The 21,575-nt window shown below is 36.7% G+C and overlaps 1 protein-coding gene across 3 annotated transcripts in view; it reads left to right on the top strand.

The window, feature by feature from the left end:
• The window catches only part of kansl3 (KAT8 regulatory NSL complex subunit 3), a 147,619-nt gene extending 127,031 nt beyond the window's left edge, over positions 1-20,588 (top strand). For 2 of the 3 annotated variants that reach the window (XM_039769603.1, XM_039769602.1), the window contains 2 exons: positions 2,966-3,113; positions 19,626-20,588. In XM_039769603.1, the coding sequence (XP_039625537.1) occupies positions 2,966-3,113; positions 19,626-20,119 (642 nt within the window). In that variant the 3' untranslated portion in view covers positions 20,120-20,588. The remainder of the gene's footprint in view (positions 1-2,965; positions 3,114-19,625) is intronic. The other variant, XM_039769604.1, reaches the window with a different exon arrangement.
• The last annotated feature ends 987 nt before the right edge of the window (positions 20,589-21,575 follow it).

The raw sequence follows: 21,575 nt of genomic DNA, 5'->3' as shown, positions 1-21,575 counted from the left end.
ATTTGCTGTTACTATCAATATTTATTTATTTTATATTCTATTACAGAAAAAGGCCAAACATTGTCCACTTGAATAATAGTTACTTTTAATTAAAAACTTGGTGAAAGGGATTTTGGCTTTTGAAGTGGCGTTGAATAGGTATTGAGTATAATAAAATTTCATTGGTCTTTGTATCTAATGCAACAATTCTGATATTGTAACATCTTTGCTTATAAGAGGCATTTACGGTGCTGAGATGCATTAGTCAACCAGTCACAATCTGATCATAACATAGTATATACTGTCAGCTGGAAACATTCAGATAAGTCTCACAACTGAAGAAACTAGTTGACAAATGGAAAATCAAATTCAACCTTGTATATGTAATAGATAAAGCAGAAATACCTTTTACCAAACTTGGCTGCTTATTCACTTTACAAGAAAAAAAGGTGGTGTTATACAAAATGTATAATAATGGTGCCAGATGTGTGGAAAAGGTTGGACACATTAACAGGCTCAAGCACAAATTGGCTGAAATTGCCCAGCTGCTCATTACCTGTATGTTCTTGTTGACAGGAATATTGACATTTTCACTAACATATTTAGAATTTATTGTTTTTAAGATACTAGGGGGCTCTGCCCCCGGCTCGCTTCGCTCACCAACCCCCGTGTGTGCGCTATACGCTATCCACTTCGCTTATGGGGAAGCAGATGTACAATTTAAACAGATTATTTTCATGGGAATTGTTACATATGTGTCATAAACCTAAATATTTTAGAGAGTAATTAGCCAATGCAATGTATAACTACCCATGAGTGAGTATCATTTCTTTCTCTGCTATAATAGCCGACTTTTTCGAATGTTTGTTCCTATGATTTGTTAATTTTCATAGCAAAAGCTATTCTAATTGGAAACTGTAAACGTTTTAATATGAATGGCATATCAAGATCTCCTTTGGTGTCTAATGTTTTCCGCGGAAGATGTGCTACATTACCTTTCTTGTCGTCTGTTAAAATTTTACGTCAGAATTGTCTGACCAATTTTGAATACAACTAATCTTGTCCTATTGCATAGCCCATCACTCACACATAAATTACGCAATAACATTTCGATTTCATCCTTCTTTCAACAGTAATTCAGCCGGTGAAAGACCAGATGGTGTTAATGGTTGTAGATATTCTATGTGATACTATACTTTGATGTTTTTATCTTCCGTGCAATCACCACCAGTTGTTTCATCATAGTCTATTGATACGCATTTAATCAATTTGCTGTGTAACCGATCGACAATTTTCACATAAATTTGTTTGACTTTGTTTCTTGGTGGTAGGATTGCCTGTGTACTCATTTCTTCTGTTGATAACCCTTCAGGATGAAATGCTTCATTAACATTTGGATGTAATTAGTCTTCTTTTATTGGGAACTCGAAGTGAGGAAAACATAAAAATTTATAAGAGCTGAGAGTGCAGAAACTGTGTGACACAAAAGCATTCAAACGAATGAGGGGTGAGAGTACCGTGGGCATGGGCAGTTAACCGTAAATGGTTGAAAGGAGGGCGGGACTTGATAAAATCTCTTGCCAATAGTCTTGTCTCGCTGGACTTGAAAAAATCTCTTGGAAATATTCTTGTCTCACCTCAAGATTTTTTTTTTATACTAAAGAGATTTGGAACATGTTAAACTTTTGTCTCGGGTTTTTTTTGTAGCTTGGCAGGAGCCCTACAAATATTAAACCATCATAAAAGGTTCTATAAATTAAAATGTTGCCTCCGGTCTATTTTTCCTAACATTTTGGTAGTTCAGTTTTATCTCAAAACATTATTATATTCATTCATGCCTTAACTCAATTCAGCATTAATATGTGCTGCTTTTTCCTCTTTCCTCTTCCCTTTTGTTGATTAAATTAAATGATACTAGAGCATTGAGTGCCTGAATGGACTTACTAAAGAAAATGTGTTTTGTAGTCTTGATCAACAGCCTATTGATCAAATAATTCATGAAATTTCTGCATTCTTAATCAGTACAATGCAGAATAGAGATGTACCATTGCACACTTTTATAAAATTATCCTGAGACTATGCACAATATGCTTTATATGTACAATTAAAATTATAAGTGGTGCTGTACTAATAGAGTGGTAATCTCTGGCTGCTGAATGCATCTAGTAGGCAGATAAATATTTTTGATGCTAAGATCCTCTGTGTAGCTGCATTTGCATAGATTTGTTTTTGTGGTATTAATAATTGACTAAAAAGAAAATTAGATCCTTATGTGTTCTGAATCAAACCTGGCGGCTGTAGTGACATTTTTCTTTTTATTAGTAAGCATTTTAGGGGTGTTTTGGTAAAAGTTTACTTTTCTGTTGTGCTGAGTATTCATAATTGTGCTACAGTCATTTTTTAATTTATTGTTTCTGTACTTTTGCCTATTTGTTGATGATCTTTTAGCTATATCATAAACTGTATTCTTCTAACTGTATAGTAAACACCGGCCAACTATGAACCTGTAGTCAAAAATTGGCTTCAGAAAATGAAAAAAAAATATCCTTTTGGGTTTTTTTTTTATCTGTTTTTTTTTCTCTCTCTTTTCTGCTTGTATGTTTGCAGTAAGGCAAATTGCTTCTGAGGACATAGGATTTTCCCAGCTACTCAAATGTTATGTAGTTTGCAAGAATAGTATTGCAGTAATCATACCAGTTAGCTGAGCAAGTAAATCTAACTCATACTCTACAATCGCTAAAACTAGAACTATGTTTTTTGCTTTTATTTTTTTTAAATGTATTTAAGTATAGTACATTGTGTTAATATATCCTCAGAATTCATAATATAGTATTTCTAGAGGTATAATGCTTAAGTAATTTTAGTCTCTGGCCTTGTTGGTTATCCTTTAAAGAGGAACAACAGTCTAGCTCTGCTTTTGTGAATGCGCCATGTCTCAGGGAATTCTTTGAGTCTCTGGTTAATGGTCCCTGTTTCGATTCTGCAGAGCCACGAGCCTGCGCCAGGGAATGGAAACACCCAGGCTGCCTGCGCCGTGCCCCCTGCCAAGATCCTCTCGCAGCTGGACCTCTGTAAGGTGCCCGGAGGTGCCGAGAAAGGGTCTGGCCTGCCTGCATCATCTTCACCACCCATAGGTGAGGCATTTGCAGCCTGCGCTCAGTTTCCTCTTCTCCACTGCTCTGCTCTGCTCTGCTTCCTTAAGGTCTTCGGCATTCAGCAAACACGATACCTGTCTGTTAAGCAGGCCTTAATGCTAAGTAACTCTCTGCAATGCTGAATAACCACTAGATGCTGTCTTTTTATGTTATTTGTAAAGTTTGATTTTAAGGACACAGGCCACCAGTAGTAAAATATTATCTCCTTTTGCATATTTACATGTAGGTGATTCTGATCCTCAATGTGTGTGTTGTATGTGTGTTATATTCTGTAGCCCTCATTACTGCATTATTAAGCAATACTGGCTTCCATGCTACAAGTAAAGTAATAATAATCCATTCTCTAGCTATACTGCAATTTGAAGCAAAACATTCTGTCATTCATGCGGCAGAGTTCAAAAATGCATTTTTAAAAGTTAAAAAAAATGCATGTATCCTTTTTATAATCTCAACTATAATGTACCCACCTCTCCTCTATTTTTCTAAGTTGCTAAGAGACATTGCCTATCTCTTGTATATCTGGACGCACACCCACACACAACAGAACTAATTCAGAAGACAATTAATTATGCCATAAGAGCTACAGTGCCCTCCATAATGTTTGGGACAAAGCCACATTTTTTTTTATTTTTTTATTTACCCCTCTATTCCACAATTTAAAATTACAAATCTAACAATTTAGACGTGATTTAAAGTGCATATTGCAGACTTTAATTTAAAGGTATTGCATCAATTTCAGTCACACCATGTACAAATATAAAAACACTTTTTATACATGTTTCCTCCCATTTCAGGGCACCATAATGTTTGGGGCATAGCAGTGGTAGGTACTGTATATTAAAGCAGTAATTTTTAGTACTTTGTTGCATATCCTTTGCATGCAATGACTGCTTGAAATGTGCAATTCATAGATTTTTCCAGACTCTAATGCAGGCATCATCAGCTCCTGCTTGTTTTGGGTGTTTATCCCTTAGGGAGAAAAGTATCATATGGAAGACAAACTCAATGGATTTAAATCAGGTGACTGATTTGAATACATTTTCAATTTTTTAGCTTTGAAAAAAATCCAGTGTTGCTTTAGCAGTATGTTTAGATCATTATCTCACTGTCGGATGAAGTACAATCCAGTGAGTTTGTACTGATTTACTGGAACTTGAGTAGTTAAGATTTTACTGTGCACCTCAGAATTCACTATACAACTGCTGTTAGCAGCTACAATCATGATTGAAGAGAAGTATGCCAGTAACTGTGGTAGCCATACATGCCCAAGCCATAACAATCACACTGCTACGTTTAACAGATAAGGTGGTAAGTGATGGATCTTGGACGGTTGTTTTTCATCTCCACCCTTCGCTCTTGCCGTCACTCTGTTCATCTTTGTCTTGACTATCCACACAATTTTTTCTAGAATTCTGTAGGCTCTTTTAAGTACTGTTTCACAAACTGACCATCTGTTTTTGCGGATACGTGGTGATTTGTATCTTGCAGTTTGGCCTCTGTATTTTGGTTCATGAATTATTCTGTGGATAGTAGTCTCTGGCACATAAACATCTCCCTCCTGAAGACTATTTCTGTTCTGTCGGACAGGCGTTTGGGGCTTTTTCTTTACCATAGTGATTCTTCTGTCATCAGCTGTGGAAGTTTTCCTTGGCATACCAGCCCCGTTGTGATTACTGAAGTCACCAGCGCATTCTTTCTTCCTAATGATATCCCAGACAGTTGATTCAGATATTCAGAATGTTTTACCAATGGGTCCAATTGTTTTATTATTGCTTTTCAGCTCCATAATGGCTTCTTTGACTTGGCACAACTGTTGTCCTCATGTTGAACAATGGTAACTACAGATTCTAAAGAGTAGAAGTAAGCCCTAGATATCTTAGTCCTGTACTAAAAAAGCAAAGAAACACACCTCAGTAATCACAAACACCTGTCACATCAGTTGTACCAGACATTATGGTGCCCTCAAATGGGGGTACCATTTTTAAAATGTAAAATGTATTGTCATTTCTACACAGTGTGACTGAAATTGATGCAAATACCCTTAAATTAATGTTTGCAATGTGCACTTTAATCATGTCTAAGTTATTTGATTTGCCACTTCAAGCTGGAGTAAATCAATGGAAAATGTCTTGTCACAATCCTCAAGGGAGGGCACTTTACATTGTATTTCTTTTTTCTCTTCTTTTGACCAGTTTCATGTGTTATTTGTATAAACAAATAACAAAGTATGATTGTTGTAAATTGTCCATTCATAAATACTCTGAAAAATCATTGTTTGTAGCTGAGGCATTCAGAGCTTAGTTTTTCGTTACACCATAAAAGTTAAAAAAAATGCATGTATCCTTTTTATAATCTCAACTATAATGTACCCACCTCTCCTCTATTCAATGGAAAATGTCTTGTCACAATCCTCAAGGGAGGGCACTTTACATTGTATTTCTTTTTTCTCTTCTTTTGACCAGTTTCATGTGTTATTTGTATAAACAAATAACAAAGTATGATTGTTGTAAATTGTCCATTCATAAATACTCTGAAAAATCATTGTTTGTAGCTGAGGCATTCAGAGCTTAGTTTTTCGTTACACCATAAAAGTAAAAAAAAAAATGGAGGTTGAAATCAGACTAAGCTTTCTTATACATTCAAGTTCACTCTGTTTAGCCAGCCATTCTTATTGTTATTCATTGTATGTAAAACTGTGTGTAACTGTGAGCACTGGTTCAGCTCTTGGTCTTTGCTTCAGTTGTATGTTCAGTTGGTTCTTTTTCTTAGAAGTTCTTTTAGGACTGGAATCACAACAATATATCAGTATTTGGGATAGGATATAAGGATTGTGCTCTATTTTATTTTGTTTTCAATTTACAATTTAAAATGTTGCGGCTCTGTTTTGTCATAGATTACAGTTTATTATTCACATTTTGTTTTACATGAGGTAAGATTTCATGTAAGATCTTTCATGTTAACACTAGAATTACCAGAGCCTACGAAAAAACTCGTAAATCCGTCCCACCTTAAATCCCTTCACACCTCTCCGCCAGCGTCGTTTGTCCTCTAAATGTGCTGATAAAGAGAAGCTAGAAGCAGCTGGCTATTCCATCCCCCCACCAATTTAGAACGTGCACGAACTTCTCTCAGCTCATGCCTTGATTGAGCATCTGGGAGTGAAGTGAAGTTTTAGAGTGGAAATAATAGATCGTTATTTGGAACACACACATTTCATGTCTGTTCCGTTTCTACAGTAATCTGTGTAAACACATTCACATCTTTGTGAAAACAGCTGTGTCACATGGGGTTGTATGGATTGATTCTGAACGCGACTGAGAGAATGAAAAGTGAATTTAAAAAAAAAAAAACAAAGCTAACCTTTATAAGGATCATAAATTACACCGGCTGTTACAGACTGAAATCAAATGTATGCTTTTGTTCTAAAATAGTAAGACTAAGAGCAGTTTACTTCTCAAAACGGAGTACTGCAGGTTCAAACTCGCGACCTTTTGATTCCCAGTCGGCAGCTGAATCTATTGCGCCACGGAGGCAATCATAATAAACGGGTGTCAATGTCGCATGTTAAGAAGGCTTTTTGTTTCTGCAGTTATATTTTTGAATAAAAGCGCAACTGTTGTATTATATTTGTACCTTTTGTGAAAATGTTTCTTTGATATTTGGACTTCAGGCTTCATACATTACATAGTTTATGCCTATATTTTGTCATCTACTACTAGAATATAAAAAACGTTTCTGTTTTAACAATGTGTTTACACAGATTACTGTAGAAACTGAACAGACATGAAATGCGTGTGTTCCAAATAAAGATCTATTATTTCCACTCTAAAACTTCACTTCACTCCCAGATACTTAATCAAGGCATGAGCTGAGAGAGGTTCGTGCATGTTCTAAATTAGTGGGGGGATGGAATAGCAGGCTGCTTCTAGCTTCTCTTTATCAGCACATTTAGAGGACAAAGGACGCTGGCAGAGAGGTGTGAAGGGATTTAAGAAGCGATTTAAGGTGGGACGGATTTACGAGTTTTTTCGTAGGCTCTGGTAATTCTAGTGTTAAAAGACACAAATACAGCGCTAGTAAATACTGCACAAAAAAGTAGCATTAATGTTTAAGTACATACTAGCATGACCTTTGTGACCAGTGTTCCCTTTATTTTTTTTTTTTTACTATACAATAATGAACAGGTTTGAATAATAGATGAGCTATTACTTTCTGTTTTGGCTTCTTCAATCCCCTTAAAATTTTCAAGCACTGTTAAACATTACATGAGCCAGGGTTGCCCCACGTGAAGCATCGATTTCTGCGAAGCACCAACAGATGAACAATGAGCTGGGGCACTGCTCATCACTTGTTCAATACAGTCCCCACAGTGAAGCATGGCGGTGGTAGCATCATGCTGTGGGAGTGTTTTTCAGCTGCAGGGACAGGACGACTGGTTGCAATCGAGGGAAAGATGAATGCGGCCAAGTACAGGGATATCCTGGACAAAAACCTTCTCCAGAGTGCTGACCTCAGACTGGGCCGAAGGTTTACCTTCTAACAAGACAATGACCCTAAGCACACAGCTAAAATAACGAAGGAGTGGCTTCACAACAACTCTGTGATTGTTCTTGAATTGCCCAGCCAGAGCCCTGACTTAAACCCAATTCTTGAATTGCCCAGCCAGAGCCCTGACTTAAACCCAATTGAGCATCTCTGGAGAGACCTAAAAATAGCTGTCCACCAACGTTTACCATCCAACCTGACAGAACTGGAGAGGATCCTCAAGGAGGAATGGCAAAGGATCCCCAAATCCAAGTGTGATAAACTTGTTGCATCTTTCCCAAGAAGACACATGGCTGTATTAGCTCAAAAGGGTGCTTCTACTAAATACTGAGCAAAGGGTCTGAATATTTAGGACCATGTGATATTTAAGTTTTTCTTTTTTAATAAATCTGCAACAATTTCAAACATTTTTTTTTGTCTGTCAATATAGGGTGCTGTTTGTACATTAATGAGGAAAAAAATTAATTGAAATGATTTTAGCAAATGGCTGCAATATAACAAAGAGTGAAAAATTGAAGGGGGTCTGAAGACTTCCGTACCCACTGTGTGTGTATGTGTATATATATGTGTGTGTGTGTATATATATATATATATATATATATATATATATATATATATATATATATATATATATATATATATATATATATATATATATATATATATATATGTGTGTGTGTGTATATAATATGTATACTCCTTCAAAGTTGTTCCTTGAACTTGATTTAGGGTGTTGTTTTCTTGAAGTTATTGTTGACCACTATTGATTGTTGATGCTATGACCACTTTCATGACTGCAAAGTTAGTTTTCTTCATTGACTTTTTATTTTAAAAACAACAAATAAATTAAATTGGATTAAGATGCCTAAAATTGATTTATAGAATGGTATTTAGGAAACATACACATGATGGTGGATTTTGAGGTGTTTTTTAAATACAAAACTGGATAATTTCTTTTCTCCTATTTTTTCATCTTAAGGCTTTAGTGTCATTCCTCTAAAACTTCAATAAAAATTAAGCTTCTTATATTAAAGGGTACAAGAATTTAACACACAGTTAAAATGGCGTTGTCAGGAAGATTATAAAACTTGACAAAAACAATTTATAGGATATATTTTAGGACAGTGCTTCTAAAACCTTTTTACATTATGTACATAATGTTCCTACTGGTTTCGTTTAAGAGATACATATATATGAATGACACACATAATGAAGGAGATGGGAGAGAGAAGCCAGTTTTCCATCATTTTAAATTAAAAGTGTGTGTTTAACCCATTTGGATTCTGTTGTCATCATTTCTTAAATTAAGGCAAATTTTCACTCCCTACCTCTTTAATTGCATTTTAGTTCAATTGCAATCATAAAATTAAATAGAGACTTCTGAGAGATAATGCTGTGCTCTTTTCCACCTCTAATGCTTGCAGTTTTGATAAAAAATGTTAGATTTGATAAGCCTTAAAAAGAAAGTTTGGATAGTGATGCAGTGTGAAAACATAGCTCTTGTGTTATTTAAAGAAACTTGGATTTTCTTTCTTTCTTAGTAAGTCTCTTTTATATAGTTTTAATGTGCCAACATGATGTTGCGGTGATTGGTACTGATGCTTGAAAGACCTAGATAGGTATAGTGAAAGTCTTGCTTTTCATCTTAATTTTTCACACTTTTGTATAATTTTTATATGCTTATTTTGAGGAAAAGGCATTAATGTGTATCATACATACATGAAAATAATTTACAGTTGTGCTTGAAAGTTTGTGAACCCTTTAGAATTTTCTATATTTCTGCATAAATATGACCTAAAACATCATCAGATATTCACTCAAGTCCTAAAAGTAGATAAAGAGAAACCAGTTAAACAAATGAGACAAAAATATTATACTTGGTCATTTATTTATTAAGGAAAATGATTGAATATTACATATATGTGAGTGGCAAATGTATGTGAACCTCTAGGATTAGCAGTTAGTAGGTGAAATTAGAGTCAGGTGTTTTAATCAATGGGATGACAATCGGGTGTGAGTGGGCACCCTGTGTTGTTTAAAGAACAGGGATCTATCAAAGTCTGCTCTTTACAACACATGTTTGTGGAAGTGTATCATGGCACAAACAAAGGAGATTTCTGAGGACCTCAGAAAAACAGTTGTTGATGCTCATCAGGCTGGAAAAGATTACAAAACCATCTCTAAAGAGTTTAAACTCCACTAATTCACAGTCAGGCAGATTGTGTACAAATGGAGGAAATTCAAGACCATTGTTACCCTCCCTAGGAGTGGTCGACCTACAAAGATCACTTCAAGAGCAAGGCGTGTAATAGTCGGTGAGGTCACAAAGGACCCCAGGGTCACTTCTAAGCAACTGAAGGCCTCTCTCACATTGGCTAATGTTCATGTTCGTGAGTCCACCATCAGGAGAACACTGAACAACAATGGTGTGCATGGCAGGGTTGCAAGGAGAAAGCCACTGCTGTCCAAAAAAACATTGCTGCTCGTCTGCAGTTTCCTAAAGATCACGTAGACAAACCAGAAGGCTAGTGGAAGAATGTTTTGTGGACGGATGAGACCAAAATATAACTTTTTGGTTTAAATGAAAAGAATTATGTTTGGAGAAAGCAAAACACTTCTTTCCAGCATAAAAACCTTATTACATCTGTGAAACATGGTGGTGGTAGTATCATGGTTTGGGCCTGTTTTGCTGCATCTGGGCCAGGATGGCTTGCCTTAATTGATGGAACAATGAATTCTGAATGATATCCTATAATTCTAAAGGAAAATGTCAGGACAATGGTTAAAGAAGAAAAAATGTTTTGGAATGGCCAAGTCAAAGTCCTGACCTTAATCCAATGGAAATGTTGTGGAAGGACCTGAAGCGAGCAGTTAATGTGAGGAAACCCACCAACATCCCAGAGTTGAAGCTGTTCTGTACGGAGGAATGGGCTAAAATTCCTCCAAGCCGGTGTTCAGGAATGATCAAAAGTTACCGGAAATGTTTAGTTGCAGTTATTGCTGAAAAGGGGGGTCACACCAGATACTGAAAGCAAAAGTTCACATACTTCTGCCACTCACAAATCTATATATATAATTCACTAAGGCGAGACAACCATGGAAAGCACGCCGGAAGAGCTGTGGATTCACTAAGCCGCTGACAAGTGAGACACCTATGGCGCACACCCACCAACTCCAAGACCATTGGATACGACGACAACTTGCAGGGCCACGCCCACCAACTCGACGCGACACAGAAAAAATGGCGTCATTTATATTCCTTTGTCGTAGAGGCCACATGCAGTGCAGGTCAGGTTAATGTCGTGTGCATGTCATGCACCTCCGAGCTACGTTGACTGTTCATAGAAGCATGTTTCTTGCGGAGGTGAATCGCCACCATATGCAGCGTGTGAAATGGTTTGCGAGGGGTATCCCATGGGATCCTTAAAACAATACTTTACAACTGACGTTAAAGCACAATGAAGTAATCAGTCTTTAAAAACCGAGTTTTCGGTTACGACAGACGACCGCATGCACCATAGCAAACTGTTTTACACGCTACATAAAGCTATTCACATCCGTGACAAAAATGCGTCTTCTTAGATGCTCCTGCAGGAACATGGAAGATGTTTCCCTGCCCACCAACGCTCCTGTTTCACCGGCCATATCCATATGCATGTCTGAGCCACGCAGCATTTGTTATGCCGCAGGTTCACTATTTTGTTGTATTTTGCTTTCTCCAGAGTTCCATCTTTTCATTCACTTACTGTTGTATTCTAACACCAACCCATTTTAAACAACCGTGTCTTTCCAGAAATGTTTAGCATTCAATAAATAATTATGCATGCGATTGAGCGTGTGTCTACCTGGCGCGGAGAGGCGTGGGTAAGCCGTTCAACCCCATTCAGGCTGCAAACCGTGGAATTCCCACTAAGTGCGACTCATGCGCTCCCACTGATTTACGTCCCTACCCTTTGTACACACCCCCCTCCCACCTCGCTACTACCGCGGTCGGGTGTCTTGGTGGATTATATATGGAAAGGCGGGCAAAACTGCACAGAGCAACGAAAAGTCTACGTGAGTCACAGGTGCGTCTGGACTGTGCAAAGACGACAACGACTTGACTCATGAGCAGGCAGTGCATACGGAACAAGAAATCGGCACACTAGCATGACGGAGGAAGTGGAATGGACGTTGTCCTCCTCTCCTCCCATTCCGCGCCATATGCAGCGTGTAAAACGGTTTGCGAGGGGTATCCCATGGGATCCTTAAAACATTCCTTTACAACTGAGGTTAAAACACAATGAAGTGAGCAGTCTTTAAAAAAACGAGTTTTCGGTTGCGACGCACTACCGCGTGCACCATAGCAAACTGTTTTACATGCTAAATACAGCAATTTGCATCTGTGACAAACATGCGTCTTCTTAGATGCTCCTGCACTTTGTACACACCCACCTCGCTACCACCGTAGTCGAAGTTAAAACACAATGAAGTGAGCAGTCTTTAAAAAACGAGTTTTCGGTTACGACGCACGACCGCGTGCACCATACCAAACTGTTTTACACTCTACATACAACAATTCGCATCCGCGACAAACATGCGTCTTCTTCACTCACGGACAATTATATGTTGCTCTCTCCAGAGTTCCATCTTTTCATTCACTTACTGTTGTATTCTCACACCAACCCGTTTTAGACAACCGTGTCTTTCCAGCAGTGTGTAGCATTCAATAAATAATTATGCATGACATTGAGCGTGTGTCTACCCGGCGCAGAGAGGCGTGGGTAAGCCGTTGAGCCCCATTCGGGCTGCAAACCGTGGAATTCCCACTAAGTGCGACTCATACGGTCCCACAGGTTGCGTCCCTACCCTTTGTACACACCCCCCTCCCACCTCGCTACTACTGTGGTCGGGTGTCTTGGTGGATTATATATAGAAAAGCAGCCAAAACCACACAGAGCAATGAAACGTCTACGTCCGTCACAGGTACATCTAGACTGTGTAAAGACGACGACTCAAGTGATGAGTTGGAGGTGGGCACATGAGCGGGCAGTGCATACTGAACGAGAAATCAGCAGACTAGCATAACGGACGGAGCTGAATGGACGTCCTTCTCCTCTCCTCCCGTTCCACATTCCGCGCCGTGGACTCCCATCCCTCCGTTTGGCAGGAGAAGGCGCGAGGGCGGTCTGCCAGTTTTCAGTCACGGACGATTGAGTGTTGGTTTGTGCCATGCATTGTTACAATGTTGCTTTTCTTGCTGATTTATTACATTACCGATTTTTCAAATATTAATTTTCTCCCTGTGCTTAAAATCATTAAAAAACCAGCCTGATTATGCGGCGTATGGTACGCCGCGGGTTGGCTAGTATCTAATATTCAATCATTTTCCTCAATAAATAAATGACCAAGTATAATATTTTTGTCTCATTTGTTTAACTGGTTTCTCTTTATCTACTTTTAGGACTTGAGTGAAAATCTGATGATGTTTCAGGTCATATTTATGCAGAAATATAGAAAATTCTAAAGGGTTCACAAACTGTCAAGCACAACTGTATACTATAGCGTGTTTACTCAAGGGTTATATAGTAATGTAGTAGTTTATTACTTATAATGAGATGCATTGCATTTTAGAGATTTGTTGGCCACAGTTGAAAAATAAACTTGGCATGTTTTAAATTCATGATTTTGTCTAATATTTCAAGACTACCTAGAGAATAAATGCCATATAGCCAAAGCATTATATCAATGTTTCAGCAATTACCATTACATTATTCATGATTGAGATGATAGCCCATACAGTCAAGTACTAATTCCTGTGTAGGACTCAGAGAATCTTCCTGATTTAAAGAAAGTGTTCTCTGTCCTTGCTGGTGGTCAGTGGCATACATCAGGTATGTAGCTTCCCAACCTGCAGTTACACAAACTATTCTTAGAGTTTCAGAGGATCCATTGGGTTTATTAAGGGAATCTGAACTCCTTTTTAAAAAAAATAAAAAAGTAAAAAGGAAAAGCCATCTACCAAGTAAAGACTTTAAAAATATCATTGTACTTTTTTCCATTGTAAGAGCTGACAGTAGGCTTCTTACATGTGCCTCAATAACCTGGCCATTTACAGAAACTTTTTTTCTAAAATGCCATGTAAACCCCTATTCCGGCTAGAGAAACTGGATTATTGGCCAATGGGAAACACTACTAGGTTATTGTTAAGGATTTTGTAGCTTGCACTTGTACATTGCTCTCTGTCATACTGCACATTTATTTGCTTAACACATACTCTCAGTAGCCACATGTAGAAGCTTACGCAAAATAAACTTCCAGGAGCAAATGCTTGGGCAACTAACTGCATTATTCCTTCTCCAGGCTAAAGTAATTTCTCAGTATTTCGGAAATCGCTAAATTGATGTTGATGAGCTGTAGGTATAGTGCCAAATTCGGCAACACAATCTCAAGAGTAGTAATGTAATATTGTAAAAGTAGCTTGTGTTATATAGTAAATTACATCTAAAAAATTAGTAAACTAAGGCAATGTTTCTTATTGAATTAAAAAAAAAAATCCTTGTATTATTTTTATTCCAGCAGCATTGAGTGTAATGTAAGAAGCACATGTACTGGGTCCTTTGCAGAGCGCATTCATACAACCAAGCAGAAAAGACTGTGCTGCATGCAATGTTTTATGATAACCTTTTATCACTTTTTGTGCAGTTCAATGACATTGGAGCATTTTGACAAAGAAGAACTGCAGAAGATTATTTGCCCATGTAAAAGTGGATTACTAAGAAATCCAATTTCTGCCTTAATTGGTTTATTACCCTTAATCTTGATATATGTGTGCATGTAAATGCACTCATAGTAAATTTTGGAGTCACAGTTCAAAGCTACTGCAGCTAAAACTAAAAGTTTTTTTACTTAGCATTTATTAAGTTCTTCTGTTTTATAAACCCAACATAAAGATGAGACTATGTCAGGCCAGCGGTTGTCCCGGTTATTAATGGTGCTAAGGACAAAGAAATAGCCAGCCCAATATAATGACACTCAATTAAAAGATACACTTATCTTCATGCACACATACTATAGTTTAGATTTGTCAATCAATCTGTCTTGTGTTTTTGGACTGTGAGCAGAAATCTAAGTCAACAGAGAAAATTCAGATAAACACAGAAGAATGTGCAAGTCAAAACAGGAGGCACCAGGCCACCTCATACATCTGTTGTTTCTACATGGGGCTCAAGTTCAAACATATGCTCCTTATCCCTATTTACATTTCAACCTTTGGACTTTTTGTTGTGGTTCACATAACTCAAATGTCATTGAAACTCTGAATAAAGTAATTTAACACAGTTGTAGTTAAGAACTTATGTTTGACTAGCGACTGGGAGCCCGATCGAATCGGGCTTCAAATTCTACGTTTGTGAAATCCATACTTTCTCTGCAAAGAATTATTTGTTATTTTAAGTTCTTGAAATGATTTTATCATGGCACTGATTTGGGCTTAAAATAGATCTTTTTGGCCGATGTAATCAAGAGCTTCCTGTTTAAACGGGGCTGCGAGACATGATCTCAGCTCTTCAGCGCACCTTATTTGATTTCTTCCACCAAACAGATTTTCAAAACAAACCGTATTTTACGACTCTAATCAGAGTCAGAGTAATAATTATGTTGGCGTGGTCATTTTAGATCTGAGATCAGCTAAAATTTAAACAATGACCGTTGTTAATACCCAGCCGTCATTACTCAGTTTGTCAGTAGATGTCTGAATAACGGATGCCAAAACCAGATTGCCCAAAGATAGATTTCGATGTACCAAGCAAATGGCAATACGTTCTAAATTACTTACGATTCCGGAGCTGTCAAAGGGTTTAAGTCAGTCGACGATGTTAGTCCTGGAAAGTACGCCCCGCCAAACCAACGTTCCAAAAACCAACCGAACTTACTGTTATCTGCTCGAACCAACAAACCAACACCGACTTACTATACTCGGCCATCCAGTGGCGTCACTGAAGCATTTGAACATTCTTAGCCAAACATGCAATACTGCGTCCGCATTTCCCATGTTATGTTCTAACTACAAAGGCAGTGTCCCATTGCATGATTCTAACTTGTATTGACGCGAACAACATACATACGGGGTATTGAAGCAAACACCATACATACGGATAGTATCAAATTATATATAAGGATACCTTTATTATCTTGTCATTTAGACATTTGGGTCCAAGAATTTCCTCTGAGTAGTTATTTCAATATACTAATTCTCAAGCATAGGGGCATATTACATATGAAAAAGACATAGTAGTGGTTCTATTTTGAAAAGTGTCTTTGCTTGATGAGTTTTTTTCTGTTAACCATATGCAGGCTGCAGCCTGTGTTATGCCACCTGCGATAAAACCTCTCTCAGCTCAATATATTGTTTCATTCAAACGTTGCAGTGGATGATTTTAACTTGTAACTGTAAAAGGAAAATCGAGAACCAGTTTTCAAGGCTTATATTACACTAAGTTGTAAGCACCCTTCTTATCATATGACACATTTTAAAACAGAATTAAATATGAAATTATTTAGAACAAGCAAAATGTCACATTTATTTTCATGAGCACTCATTTGGAATTTTCCCTGTGTGAATGGGAGAATTTCACAGGTATTAGTTAGATTAATAGATAACACTAAATTGGGTGTGATCATATTTGAGCAGATGTGATAAACTGATTTTTGGTTTGGCTTGCCAAGAATAGCATCAGCTTCCCACAACCCTGAAACAGAGTACGCTGGTGGGATAATAGATATTATGCAGCTTTTATATATTTATCCAAGTGGCAACAGTACTTGCTAGTAAAACTTTCATATTTCTCTCATTCTTGTAATTGTAGTATTTCAAGCATTTTCTTTTAATGCCTAAATAATAATGCAAAAATCTGTCAATCTTAGTTCATTATTTATGGCATAAGAAATGCAAGGAGTTGAAAGAATAGTGTGTAGGTATCACAAATATTCTGTTGATTTACCAGTTCATGAATTTCATAGGCCCTCTGTGCCTTTGCCAGCAAATGAATGCTTTTAAAATATAAAAACAACACTACAGGCAAGTACAATATTGAAAAACAAAGTAGTTATTTGTGATGGATTTAAAATATATGCATTTCTATTTAAATAAAAGATGCAAGCTATATGAATGTATTTTTCCTGTACTGTTTTAATTTTATTAATAGTAAATTAAGGTGAAAGATTTCTTCACAATGGGCTTAATACTGGAGAGAAATGTAACACTTCCATATCACTCTTCAACCAAGAAATGTATATTTAAATTTGTTAGTTATCACTGAATATCACTGATTCACAACTAATAACTTCACATGGCTTGACTCATCAGTCATACACTATTTTTAAACTTTTTTTTATTAAATAAAGTTAAAACACCTCTAACAATTAATTGTTTTCATTTGGGTCCTGTATCTAAGAATCTCCCTGCTTTTTTAAGACCCTGAAAAGTAACTGGAAATCCTATATTGGTTCCAAGAAGCTTCATGGTCATAATTATAATGATACTTATTGATTCAATGTTTGCAGCTAATGCGCAAATCATTAATCCAGTCAGTGTTTAAGAAGTACAGTATGAAAATGTACTTATTGCTGGGTTAATGAAAGGCCATGTAACTTTTTTACATTGTGTTTGTAACTAGCATTTTTTAAGTTCTAGGTTTAAATAGTAAATGTTTCATTACTCATAAGGAATTTTTACAAAAAGTGCTGTTGGCATATTTTATTAGCATAGGTTTGAAATAGTAATCTTTAAAGTAGTTTTATACTTTAACACTATAATTACCAAAGCCTACGAAAAAAACTTGTAAATCCGGCCCACCTTAAATCCCTTCGCACCTCTTCATCAGTGTCTTTTGTCTTGTAAATGTGCCGATCAAGACAAGCAGCAAGCAGCCTATTATTATTCCATCCCCCATCGCCGCTGAATGTGCACAAAGTTCTTCCAGCTCATGCCTTAATTATCTGGGAGTGAAGTGCTGGAGTTTCAGAGTGGAAATAATAGATCGTTATTTGGAACACATGCGTTTCATGTGTGTTTCGCGTCTACAAAAGTCTGTGTAAACACGTTGTTTAAACAAACGTTTATCATATTTTAGTAATAAACTAGCAAAATACCCGCACTTCGCAGCGAAAAAGTAGTGTGTTAAAGAATTAATGAAAAAGAAAAGGAAACTTTTTAAAAATAACGTGACATGATTGTCAATGTAATTGTTTTGTTACTGTTATGAGTGTTGCTGTCATTCATATATATATATATATATATATATATATATATATATATATATACATACACACATATACACATATATCTACATATATACACACATATATATGGTTGAAATAGTTTTTACTGTCAAATAATGCAAAAGAGTACGCGACACGTGTTTCGCTCTAATTCTGCGCTCATCAGGCTTACACACTCACTGCACTGCCTCTCGGAAATCGAGCCTCGGGCGTCAAGAACTGAGGCGAAGTCTCTTAGGTTGCGCCATGGCGTGTGGTTTGTTTATTCGACAGTATGTAGATTGGGGTATTTACATTCAAGGTATTCGTAGTCTGAATCCCAATCTGACTGTATGGGTGGTTACCTACCAGGTAACGCTTGTTGTTGGTCAGCAAGTCGGCTAACGCCATGACGTGTGGTTCGTTTATTTCACAGTATGTAGATTGGGGTATATATATAAGTAGTAGAGAAGTAGTGTGTTAAAGAAGTTATGAAAAAGAAAAGGGAACATTTTAAAAATGATCAAATAAACACTTTCACAAAAGGTTCAAGAATGATACAACAGTTTCCGTGGCGCAGAGGTAAGAATTGCTAACTTATAATTAAGAGTCCCCCGGTTCGATACACACTGCCTCGTATAGTTACCGTTTTGAGTAGTGAGCTGCTATTATTGATATTACAATAAACACGTACATTTGATTTGCGTCTTGTAAAAGTTAGGTTTTTTTTTACTTTTATTCTCTCAGTCACGATCACGATACATACTACCGGCATCCCCAGGGATCTGACGCTGTTAGTTTTTATTTGAAACTGGAAATAACTGTAGATGTGAGTGGATAATATTAACAATAAGAGAAGCCCACTACTCAAAATGGTAAATCAATGAGGCAGTTAGGATCAAACCGGGGGACTCTTAATTACAAGTTAGCAATTCTTACTGCTGCGCCACGGAAACTGTTATATCACCCTTGAACCTTTTGTGAAAGTGTCTATTTAATCTTTGGACTTCAGGCTCCACACCTTATATAGTTTATGCCTACATTTAGGCATTTATTACTAAAATATGAAAATGCTCCTGTTTTAACAATGTGTTTACACAGATTATTGTAGAAACGGAAAACACACATGAAATGCATGTGTTTCAAATAACGATCTATTTCCACTCTAAAACTCCAGCACTTCACTCCCAGATAATCAAGGCATGAGCTGGGAGAACTTTGTGCACGTTATGTGGCATTGGGGGGGTATGGAATAGTAAGCTGCTTGCTGTTTGTCTTGATGGGCACATTTACAAGACAAAAGACATTGATGGAGAGGTGCAAAGGGATTTAAGGTGGGCCTGATTTACGAGTTTTTTCGTAGGCTTTGGTAATTCTAGTGTTAATGAATTTAATGATGTTTTGTAAGAGAACATTAGTCTGAGCATATTTTGTGATTGTATTTCTGTTTTGACTTCAAAAATAGTAACAAGCAATGATCTATGTAAAGTGTTTGGGTTATATTTTCATACTGTTACTACATACTACATGTGTTTTAACTTACTCAGCTGTTTTATTATTGAGCATTGTAAGAGCCACAAGCTTTTTTGTCCTTGGTTGAATAAACATGTGTATTTGCCTAGACATCTGCAACATTGTGTGTATTTAATTGCTTTGTTCTTCTATATTTTTATGCATTACATTAACACCACTTCCTTTCCATTTCAGTGACCACAACTAGCCCAACAAAAACAATCTACGTGATGTCAGATGCCAAGATGTCAGCTCTCAAAAAGTCTGTCATACCACAGCAAACAGAGATGTCTATCAGTCAACGAACCCAAGTGGCAACTACTTTCAACAACCCACCTATTGCTAGTTCCCAAAGTTTTGTTGTACCTAAAGTGGGACAGGTGTTGCAGGGCACATCAAAAACTGTAATTCTCACCCCTACACTTGCCGTTAAAGCTGGATCAGTTGTGGACAAAGTTGGCCTTCCAATATATAAACCAACTCCAGCAACCATTGAGTCCCTTGGACGTGTCCCATCTGTGATGGATGAAGGAAGTCACATACTTCATACCACGGAAACCATCAGCAATGCTGCTGGCACCACCATTATTACTTTATCAGGCAACTCAATATCTAATTCAAAGTCTACAGTACTCATAGGCAATAATTTAGTTGCATCTCAAGGTCCATCAGCTAATCAGCAACCATGAGTACTCTCAGAAATGCCTTGCTCTCAGTGATGCATGGTCCTCATTTTGGATGTTTAAGAAATTCAACCAATAAAGTTTTTGGGTTTTTAGATGTCTTCTGCAAAAGCCTTGTTTACCATGAGGGTTGTCAGTATGCAACAGCATTTCAAGGAGCAAATATCTATCTTAGCGACTTAATGATTGAAAAGGATGTAATGCAAAAACAATATGAAGCTGCAGTTACAGTTTTAACTAAATTTCTGTATGCGCATGTTGGAGAAAGGTGATGATGTATTAGCCATTTATGAACATTTGTAAAGCTCATAAATCTTTCTTAGCAAGATTACTTTTAGATGGTCAAATTGTTACACATAAAGATATATGCACCAGTTATTAAAAACTGCAGAGCCCTATAGAAAACTGCCTCCTCCCAAGCTAACTGAGCGTGGGATATACCAGTGTTTTTTTTAATAACTATTACAAATATTTGTCTTCTGATTTAGGTTGTAAATTAATCTATTTTTGTTAAATATGTGTTAGAAGGCTGTAAATAATCAAACTCATGTTGCAAAAAAAAAAACTTTATTTTGGATATTCTGTTCTTTTTTTATTTTTTTTTTAATACAGATTGTTGAATATGCTGTGAAGAATATTTCTTATTTTAACCAGGAGATTTAAATATTCTTCACATGTATAAAGTATAGCTAAAATTTAAAAAAAAATGTACACAAATGCAGTGTGTAATATTTTTATTATGTGGTTAGTGTGTGGAATGTGTTTGGTTTGAGCAGATGGTGGCATGTACAATATTTATTCAGATGGCCAATGATGCACTTTTCCATGAAAAATGAAAGTCCAATTGACCGAATCATGATTTGGTAGTTAGAATGCAACTTCATCCAACATTTTTTCTTATTATTTATTGCACATTTCACATACTTTAGATAATGGCATAATTACCACCAGGTATGGATGATGATCTGTAATGCTTTATCAGCCCTTTGATTTAGTACACATTTTGTTATTCAGAATATGGTACTCTGTGTAAATCGAACTTCATATTTTTTTGGCAAAATAAATGGAAGCTTAACAGGCAATATGTGGAATTTGCAACAGCTGCTATACAATGCTTTTCTGCATATTAAAGATCTGCGGTAGTGCACTCTAATTTCAGAAGAGAAACTTTTATCCTTCAATGCGATTAATTTCCAATATAACATTTAGCATTATCTGATTATTTTTATTATTTCTTTTTTCTGTGGTCTTTGAAAATGTTTTTACTTGTCGGAAAATAAGTTTTCTTCATCACTAGGCCATTGCTGTCACCCATAACAATTAGTAGGCCTACTTAAACTATAGCTATAGCTTGCAAAACATTAAGTCTTTACTGTTCCAGTTTCCATTCTCTCCAACTCAGATACTTTAAACATTGCATCTTTCAGACACATGACAAGTGCAATAAATATTTATAGATTTC

The sequence above is a fragment of the Polypterus senegalus genome, chromosome 11, assembly GCF_016835505.1.
Source record: "Polypterus senegalus isolate Bchr_013 chromosome 11, ASM1683550v1, whole genome shotgun sequence".
NCBI lineage: Eukaryota > Metazoa > Chordata > Cladistia > Polypteriformes > Polypteridae > Polypterus > Polypterus senegalus.
The sequence above is the reverse complement of the archived record's forward strand: the minus strand, read 5'-3'. Positions and strand labels throughout refer to the sequence as shown.